Genomic DNA, 9,613 nt, shown 5'->3' with positions numbered 1-9,613 from the left:
CTCCCGTTGCGGAGCACAGGCTCCGCGGCCATGGCTCACGGGCCCAGCCGCTCCGCCGCATGTGGGATCTTCCCGGACCGGGGCACGAACCCGTGTCCCCTGCATCGGCAGGCGGACTCTCAACCACTGCACCACCAGGGAAGCCCTGCACAGGCATTTTTAATTTGCTCTTTTGAGTAAGGAATTCAGTCACATGGTTTAAAAGTCAAAAAAAAAAAAATTAAAAAATATAAAAGACCCAGTGAAGTGGCTTCCTCCTATCCACAGCCTCATATGTCCAGTTCCTCTGCTCAGAGACAACCCTTGTTTGACTTCTCTTATGTCTTTGAGTTTCTCAATCATAGGTAAGCAGATAGGAATATATAAAGGGAGAGAATTCCCTTCCTTCACAAAAGATTGTGTGCTATTCATACTGTTCTTTTCTCATAAGAAAACTTCCCTGTTTTTTAGTAGCTATTTAATATGCTGCTGAATGGATGTACCATGGCTTATTGAACCAGTTCCCTGGTCATTTAGGTGGTTTCTAACTTTATGAATACCAGTGCAGTGACTAACACTTGACCTTTGACGGTTCAGACATGCACAAATCTATCTCTGGGTAAATTCCCAGCATGGAATTGCTGGATCAGTTTTGGCAAATATTGCCAGTTGTTGCATTTCTCTTATTTTGAGTGAGGTTGAATATCTTTTTGTATGTTTAAGAAGAGCCTTTGAATTTTCACTTTTTTGGTGAATGCTGTGTTCATATGCTTTGCCCATTTTCTACTGGGTTGTTGGTCTTTTTAATTTCCTTGGCTCGTTGTCTGTGATATGAGAACAAATATTCTCCCCAATTTGTCACTTGTCTTTTGGTGTTTCTTTCTCTTTGTTTGCTTTGGTCGTGCAGAAGTTTTTTGTTAAATATAGTTGAACCCATCCATCTCTGCTCTTACAGCCTCTGAACTTTGAATAATAGCTTCTTTCCACTCCTGAGCTATGGGGTCAGTCTCCCACAGTCCTGTGAGGGTTTTTTCTGTATCAAAACTTAGTTCTTGGAGAGATAAATTAGGAGGTTGGGACTGGCATATACACACTACTATATATAAAATAGACAACCAACAAGGACCTACTGTATGGCACAGGGAACTCTACTTAATACTATGTAATAACCTATATGGGAAAAGAATCTGAAAAAAAGTAGATGTATGTGTATAACTGAATCACTTTGCTGTACACCTGAAACTAACACAACATTGTAAATCAACTTTACTCCAATATAAAATAAAAAAACAAAAAAAAATCTTAGTTCTTTACTGGAAGTAGCAGGTTTACAAACTTCAGGTGGCAGTTAAGGAAACAAGTTTTCATAGGAGATTTTGGTTAATCTGCTTGTCTCATAATTCTTTTACGGCACAAACGTAAAACACACAGTGCTGAGAAAGAAAGAAATACATAAATTAGTTATTTTGGAGTATGGGACATCTATTTTATTTATATATTTTAAAGCTCTAGATGGTTCTTATTTATTGAGGTAACATCGGTTTTGAGGGACATGACTAATACTCTTGTGTGTGTGAGTATATATAAGTAGTCCCAGGATCACCAACATACAACTGGAATTTAGTGGTTTAGCTCTTAAAAATGTTCAAGAGGAATTTAGAGACAGCTACAGTATTACCTCATAAAACTGAAAAATACACAAGAATAACCCAAAATGTCAGTACGGCAAAATTTTGTTTTTTTCTTGGCATACCTGTGCCTGCCTGCTTCCCACCACTCAGCCTTGCTATGTTCTTCATTCTCCAAGACCATGTCCCCCAGGAGCCTTCCTCAGTTCCTCCTGTCACTTCTGCTGTACTTGAACCTCCAGGGGGGTGGTCAGTACCTCCCCACGTGCTCAGGGCCTTTACATGGCAGCCAACGAAGATTTGTTGAAAGAGCTCTTGGGTGGTAATTTTTTCTTTCTCTGTCTCTTTTTTTTTCATGTGAAAGAGAGAGAGCGGTGCTACGATCCCCTCATTCATGAACACAATCCCAACAAAAGAAACACCCCCGACTCTCATCCGCACCAACAAATTCACCGAGGGGTTTCAGAACATCGTGGATGCCTACGGGGTTGGGAGCTACCGAGAAGTGAACCCAGGTTGGAAGCCTGAATTTGCCAGTCTTTGTGTTTTATACATTTTATACATCACTGCTGCTTTTTTTCCCTATAAGAATATAATAGATATTTGGAAAAATAGGCCCACTATTACTGTTTTGTTATCTTATTTAGTATAAAGTGTTAATTTTAACCTGTCAGTTCTCTCCTGAGAATTTGGGAGAAAGTCAAGATCATTATACAAGTATGTGGTCATGTTTGAATTAACTAGAATTTTCTGCCTTTGCTGCGAATCAGAAATCGCTTGCTTTTCCCGCAGCTCTCTTTACCATCATCACTTTCCCCTTTTTATTTGCCGTGATGTTTGGAGACCTTGGACATGGCTTTGTGATGTTCTTATTTGCCCTCCTGTTGGTGTTAAATGAGGATCATCCCAGACTAAGTCAGTCACAAGAGGTAAAAACATAAACACTCGGGCTCATTGTATCTGTTTGGGCAGCATTAGTAGTGATTCTCTTCTGTTTAACTAGTAAAAGAGACATTTAAAGATGTTCAGGGGCTTCCCTGGGGGCGCAGTGGTTGGGAGTCCGCCTGCTGATGCAGGGGACGCGGGTTCGTGCCCCGGTCCGGGAAGATCCCCTGGGTTCTCTGGTTGTGGAGAGAGACCGGGGATCTTGGAGCTGCTGTCTGCTTGCTGAGGCCTAGGGGGACCCAGGACTAGTGTTGGTACAGAGCCAGGTCCATGATATTTTGCTGCAGAACCCTGGGGTTCCTGAAGTCAGCATTAGCCTGCAGGTATTCAGTTTTGGGCGATAACTGTAACCCACCTGAGACATGGTTGCGGGGTTGGGGGGCGGGTGGGTCTTCATCCCTGTGTGATGGGGGCGTCTGTGCCGTGAGCTTGCTTTTGAGCAGCCCTGAGAGGAGCGGTTAAGAAAGTGCCCAAACCAAGTTGGTCACATCGGCTCGTTTTCCTGGTGGTCCTGTTTTGCTCCCGCCGCTTTGTTCCCCACAGATCATGCGGATGTTTTTCAATGGTCGCTACATCCTCCTGCTGATGGGGCTGTTCTCAGTGTACACGGGTCTCATCTACAACGACTGTTTTTCCAAGTCGGTCAACCTCTTTGGCTCCGGGTGGAACGTGTCTGCCATGTACAGCTCCAGTCACAGCCCAGCGGAGCAGAGGAAGATGATCCTTTGGAAGTGAGTGTCCTGCTGCCAGACAGTGTCTTAGGTGGAGGGGAGTTTCTCCGAGTCTCCTTCCCCCTCCGCAGGAGGCCCTCACCCTGCTTTTTGTTACAGTGACAGCGTCATCAGGCACAACAGGGTTTTGCAGTTGGATCCCAGTGTTCCCGGAGTGTTCCGAGGCCCTTATCCTCTTGGCATCGATCCTGTGAGTGTCCTCCCCCTCCCCATTATCTCAGGTTCCTCGGTGCTGCCACCTAATTTTTTAATTAAAATGTTTTAAAATTTTTGGCCATGCCATGCGGCTTGTGGGATCTTAGTTCCCTGACCAGGGATCTAACCTGTGCCCTCAGCAGTGGAAGCACGGAGTCCTAACCACAGGACCTCCAGGGAATTCCCAGTGCCGCTTGGTTTTAACTGTCACAGAGGTTTCTCAGACCGTTCAGCACTATTCAGGTGGTCGTATGCGAGGGGGTGGTACTCTGAGGGTTTCTACCTGGGCGCCAGAGGCTCACTGTGTGTTCTGAGTCAGGCTGCTGTACAGAAGAAGCTGACGGTCCGTTTGGGAAGCCAGGGTCAGTGCCCGAGTACAAGACCACAGGGAGCTGGGGCTACGGTCTGTCCTGCTTCCTGACGTGTTTTACTCTTGTGAGAAGTGGCACTTCCGGAGCCATGTAATGTGCTCTGTTTCTTCGATTTCTTCTTTGTACAAGTGAATTGTTTTTTTACCCTTTGATGTAGAAAGAAATAGTATGGAATTTTAGAGTGGAAAGGGAGCTTAGGCTTATCATGGTGCTTATTGAGGTGGTTGTTTGAAAGGGAAAAAGTGTGGGGAGAAGGAAAGTGAAGCCGTGGCTCCAGGGCCGGGGTTGCCCCTGTCCTGCCCCCAACACGGCTCACCAGGCTGCTGCTTATGCGGCCCAGGCAGCATTTCCCTAGACCCAGGGGTCTTCGCGAGGAATCTCAGCCTTAAAAGAAAAGCTTAGAAACTACCTCGAAATTGGTTTGGAGTGATGTGATACAGTAGTGAAAAAAACTCAGTGACAAAAGTCTAGCATTCCCAAATCTGAGCTCTCCAAGGTAGCTGTCTCCTAAATGTTCATTCTCATCTCTAAACATAATTGGTATAATTTAATCTTGTTAATATAATTGGAAACTTGAAAAAACCTGACAACAGTCTCCTTAAGGAACAGCACTTTTCTCCTAAGGCAGTTGAAGGAAGTTAAAGTTTTCTTTTTTGGTTTTGTTTTGTCTTTAGATTTGGAACTTGGCCACAAATCGTCTCACTTTTCTGAACTCTTTCAAAATGAAAATGTCTGTGATTTTAGGAATTATTCACATGACTTTTGGAGTCATTCTGGGAATATTTAACCACTTGTAAGTACAGATTATTTTTTAACCAGTATTTATAAGCCAAGTTTTTGATATATCTTAAACTTTGCTTCTTGATGGTAGACTACATGGATCTTAAAGGCAGCCAGCACAGTGGTTTCTTGTATTAATATGATTCTGTTTTATATTTATTTTTATTAAAAAAAATTTTGGGCTGTGTTGGGTCTTCGTTGCTGTGCGCAGGCTTTCTCTAGTTGCGGCGAGTGGGGGCTACTCTTTGTTGTGGTGTGCGGGCTTCTCATTGTGGTGGCTTCTCTCGCACAGCGTGGGCTCTAGGCGATGCGGGCTTCAGTAGTTGCAGCATGCGGGCTTAGTGGTTGTGGCTTGTGGGCCCTAGAGCACGTGGGCTTCAGTAGTTGTGGCGCATGGGCTTAGTAGTTGTGACTTGGGCTCTAGAACACAGGCCCAGTAGTTGTGGCGCACGGGTTTAGTTGCTCCGTGGCATGTGAGGTCTTCCCTGACCAGGGCTTGAAGCCGTGTCCCCTGCATTGTCAGGCGGATTCTTAACCACTGAGCCACCAGGGAAGTCCTATTATTCTGTTGTTTTTTTAAAAAAATTTATTTTATTTTATTTATTTTTGACTGCATTGGGTCTTCGTTGCTGCATGCGGGCTTTCTCTAGTTGTGGTGAACGGGGGCTACTCTTTGTTGCGGTGCGCGAGCTTCTCATTGCGGTGGCTTCTCTTGTTGCGGAGCACAGGTTTTAGGCACGTGGGCTCAGTAGTTGTGGCTTGTGGGCTCTAGAGCACAGGCTCAGTAGTTGTGGTGCATGGGCTTAGCTGCTCCGTGGCATGTGGGATCCTCCCAGACAAGGGTTTGAACCCGTGTCCCCTGCATTGGCAGGCGGATTCTTAACCACTGCGCCACTAGGGAAGCCCCAATTCTGTTTTGATGATAAGGTTTTTGGCAGCTTCATTGATTCAGCAAATATTTGTTGAGCACATAGAAGGTGCCCGGCACTGTTCTAGGCACCAGGGATTGAACAGTGAGGAGGACAGAAAAAAGTTTTCGCCCTCATGGAGTTTACGTTCAAGTGAGGGAGACGTGCAACATGTACATTCATATTTATTTCCAGAGGTGATTTTTGTCATATCTTTTTTTTCATTTTCTAAATCGGAAAACTTTTGTTTGTTAGAGCTGGTATATTAGGGGAAAGAAATTATGTCTGTTTTCTCTAGCTGGATCTGACAGTGAAACACTAGTCATCTCTACTGTCCTCACATTTCTTTTCTTCGTGGTTACATCTGAATCGTAAGACAGATGTTATGCTGAGATAGACTTTGTCACAGAGAATTTAAGATTAATTTACTCTTTCCTTTTTCTCTTAGTCCAGTATTGTTCACAGGTTGATCGATTCCCTTTTTTTCCCCTAGACACTTCCGGAAGAAGTCCAGCATTTATCTGGTTTCCATCCCAGAACTTCTCTTCATGCTCTGCGTCTTTGGCTACCTTGTATTTATGATCGTCTATAAGTGGCTGGTTTATTCAGCAGAAACCTCCAGAGTCGCTCCTAGCATTCTGATTGAATTTATTAACATGTTTTTATTCCCGGCCAGTGACCCAGGTGGTCTTTACCCAGGGCAGGTAAGCAGTTGTGTTTTCCACTGTGAAGAGCTCAAAGGAAGTCCTCCTGATAGCCTTTGTGTTTTCATCAGTAGAGTGATTAAAGGTGCTTTCCACAGGCCTCCCAGGCACAGAGGGGCTTTCTGCTCCTCTGTGTGTTATCACAAGAGGGTGCCATCCTGCTCTGAGTGCTGTCTCAGGAGCCCTGGTCAGACTGTGTCATCCAAACTCACTGCCCCTCAGTAGCCATGAAAACTGGTGGGAAGAGAATGTATTACTGGAGGGTTCCTGAGGGCTGTCCATCCATCCATTTTTCCAGTTTCTTTAAAATCAACCTCTGACTAAGCCAGGTCCTCAGAGAGCTGGCACGTGGACCACGGCACGCTGGCCCTCTCCAAAAATGGCTTTTCTATAACTGTGCATTTGTGTGATGCCATGCACGTAGCTGTGAGTTTAGGAAATGAAAGGAAAAGACACCCTGGCAAATGTAATTTAGCTTGCGTTTACTTTATGTTCCTTGTTAGTCGATAAAGAGACATTTTACTTGGTTTCCACTAGTTTAAGTACACCAATGACATTGTTAGCACATCTTCACGTTTTAACCGGCTTCCTCCCCTTTTGTACCAACAGGAGCACATCCAGAGGCTGCTTCTGGTCATCACAGCGTTGTCTGTCCCTGTGCTCTTCTTGGGAAAGCCACTCTTCTTCTTGTGGCTTCACCATGGGCGCAGTTGCTTTGGGGTCAGCAGGGTAAGTGTGGGTTTGGCTGCATGTTTGTAAATGGTGAGCAAAGTCTGTTTTTAGTTGTGAAAGGTTTTGTAAAGTAAACACCTTCCATGGGGTCCCAGACTCTGATTTAAAAGCCAAAGCTTCCTTTATCGAGAACTTTCGCGTTGCCTGTTCTGCAGAAGCGTGGTGCAAAGAGCCTGTCGTTTCTGGGCACGGGAGACAGGTCCTCTGGTAATGAACCGCAAACCTATCAGGAGATGGAACTGAATCCCTCAGTACTGCTTGTCATAATTAAAGCATTTTTGTTCCTTGTTCTTGCCTCTTGATTTTTCAAGGTTTTTTTTTTTTTAATTTAAATAACATAACTAAAGGAAATGTGGAAAATACAGAAAATAGTGCCCTTAAGTTCTCCTACCCAGTTATAACCAGTGTTAACCATTTGTTGAGTTTCTTTCCAGACTGTTTTCTTGTGTGTCTAGTTTCTCATTTTATTTTATTTTTTATAAATTGTGGTAAAATATACATGACATAAATTTTCCATCTTAACCGTTTTTAGATGCACATTCAGTGGCATTATGTGCATTCACATTGTGCAGCCATCCCCACCATCCATCTCCAGAACTTTTTCGTCTTCCCGAGCTGAGACTCTTTACTCATTAATAAACTCCACATTTCCCCTCGACCCAGCCCCTGGCACCCACGCTTCTACTTTCTGTCTCTATGAATTTGACTACTTTAGGTACCTTATATAAGTGGAATCATATAATGTTTCTGCTTTTATGACTGCCTTATTTCACTTAGCCTAATGTCCTCAAGATTCCTCCATGTTGTAGCTTGTGTCAGAATTTCCTTCCTTTTTAACGCTGAGTAATATTCCATTATATGGATAGACCACATTTTGCTTATCAGTTCATCCATGAATGGGCACTTGGGTTGTTTTCACCTTTCAGCTACTGTGAATAATGCTCCTAAGAACATGGGTGTATAAATATCTGTTGGAGTCCTTGCTTTCAGTTCTTTCGGGTATATACCTAGAAATGGTAATTCTTTGTTTAATTGTTTGGAAACCACCAAACGTTCCACAGTGGCTGTGCCATTTTATGTTCCCACCAGCAATGCACAAGAGTTCCAGTTCCTCCTTACCCTAATCAACACTTATTTCTTTTCTTTTCTTTTTTTTTTTTTTTTTTTTTTTTTTTTTTTTTTTTTTTACAATAGCCATCCTAGTGGGTATGATATGCTTATTTTCTTTTAAAGGACTTTTTTTTTTATTCCTAAAGAACTGAATCTTTAAAATAATCGATCTGGGCTGTTTTTCAAATAACTGGATGTGTAAAAATTTAAGTTTGGCCCTGACAGGCTTTTGAACTAACAGGTCTCTGCCTGCAGTGGAGAAGTATGTAACCTAAGGGCGGGGCACAAACCCACGTCCCCTGCATCGGCAGGCGGACTCTCAACCACTGTGCCACCAGGGAAGCCCCACAACCTTGTGATTTTAAAGGCACTGACTCTCTATTCTTTGGGTTGTCTTTTTAGAGTGGTTACACACTTGTAAGGAAAGATAGCGAGGAGGAAGTTTCTTTGCTGGGAAGCAAAGACATAGAAGAGGGAGACAACCAAATGGAAGATGGATGTAGAGAAGTGACGTGTGAAGAGGTAACCTTTTCAGTTACTGTTGGTGATGTTAGGTAAGGAGCCAGGCTTGCACAGAGATGATCGTCGTTATGAGAGTGATAAGAATCATCTTAGAAAACAAAATTCAAAGCAAAACAACCATTACTCAAAGCTTTCCACATGCTGTTCTGGTCATACAATTGTCATCATAATATAATGATTCTGGGTTAGCATTTTGTGAGTTTCAGTCTTACAGTGGGATTTATAGTGTTAGCATAAAAGTTGTGATGCTGAGTGACTTGAGGTGCCGCAAACATTGCTTTGAGAAGACTCTCGTCTTCATTAGAACTTGCCCATAGTTGTAAGAAAGAGACCCTATTCATACTGCCTTCAAGGGGAATCTGCTGGCCCACATCAGGATGGGGCAGAGTGGGCCTCAGGAGGGTGGGGCTTTGGATCTCCAATCCCAGCAAGTCTGAGTTAGTTTTTCTTTGCAAGTTTGCTTCATATTCTGAAGCCAGTTGGCCCCTTGGTGTTGGAACTGTGGCCACAGTGAGCACTGGGCTTATTTTCTTCAATCAGAGAAAAGCACACTTCCCTGCTTGTTACCATGAGGAAAAATCCCAGGGAAGTGCTGTGATTGGCCTGGCTGGGGTCACTCGCCATCCCTAGACCAGTGACTGTTGCAGTAGTCTGCATGGGCTGCCACGACCACAGACTCGGGGGCTTCAGCTACAGAAATGTATTTCCCACGGTTCTGGAGGCTGGAAGTCCAAGGTCAAGATGTTGGCCAGGTTGGTTTCTCCTGGGGCCTCTCTCCCAGGCTTGTGGACGGCCGCTTTCTCGCTGTGTCCCCACATGGCCTTTTCACTGTGCGTGCCTCTCTGGTGTCTCTTCCTCTTCTTATAAGGACACCAGTCCTATTGGGTCAGGCCCCACCCTTATGACTTCATTTAACCTTACTTGCCTCCTTAAAGGCCCCATATCCAAACACAGTCACATTGGGGATTAGGGCTTCAACAGACAAATTTGCGGGGGGATCACAATTCA

The 9,613-nt window shown here is 44.2% G+C and overlaps 1 protein-coding gene across 1 annotated transcript in view; it reads left to right on the top strand.

Moving 5' to 3' along the window:
* Positions 1 to 9,613, top strand: part of ATP6V0A2 (ATPase H+ transporting V0 subunit a2) — a 35,980-nt gene that overhangs the window by 22,430 nt on the left and 3,937 nt on the right. The window contains exons 10-17 of the mRNA XM_007448658.1: positions 1,972 to 2,122; positions 2,400 to 2,536; positions 3,096 to 3,283; positions 3,383 to 3,473; positions 4,524 to 4,642; positions 6,031 to 6,241; positions 6,851 to 6,970; positions 8,486 to 8,605. Coding sequence (XP_007448720.1) covers positions 1,972 to 2,122; positions 2,400 to 2,536; positions 3,096 to 3,283; positions 3,383 to 3,473; positions 4,524 to 4,642; positions 6,031 to 6,241; positions 6,851 to 6,970; positions 8,486 to 8,605 — 1,137 coding nt within the window. The remainder of the gene's footprint in view (positions 1 to 1,971; positions 2,123 to 2,399; positions 2,537 to 3,095; positions 3,284 to 3,382; positions 3,474 to 4,523; positions 4,643 to 6,030; positions 6,242 to 6,850; positions 6,971 to 8,485; positions 8,606 to 9,613) is intronic.

This window comes from Lipotes vexillifer, unplaced genomic scaffold, assembly GCF_000442215.2.
Source record: "Lipotes vexillifer unplaced genomic scaffold, Lipotes_vexillifer_v1.1 scaffold21, whole genome shotgun sequence".
Lineage (NCBI taxonomy): Eukaryota > Metazoa > Chordata > Mammalia > Artiodactyla > Lipotidae > Lipotes > Lipotes vexillifer.
This window is presented reverse-complemented; position numbering and strand designations above follow the sequence as displayed.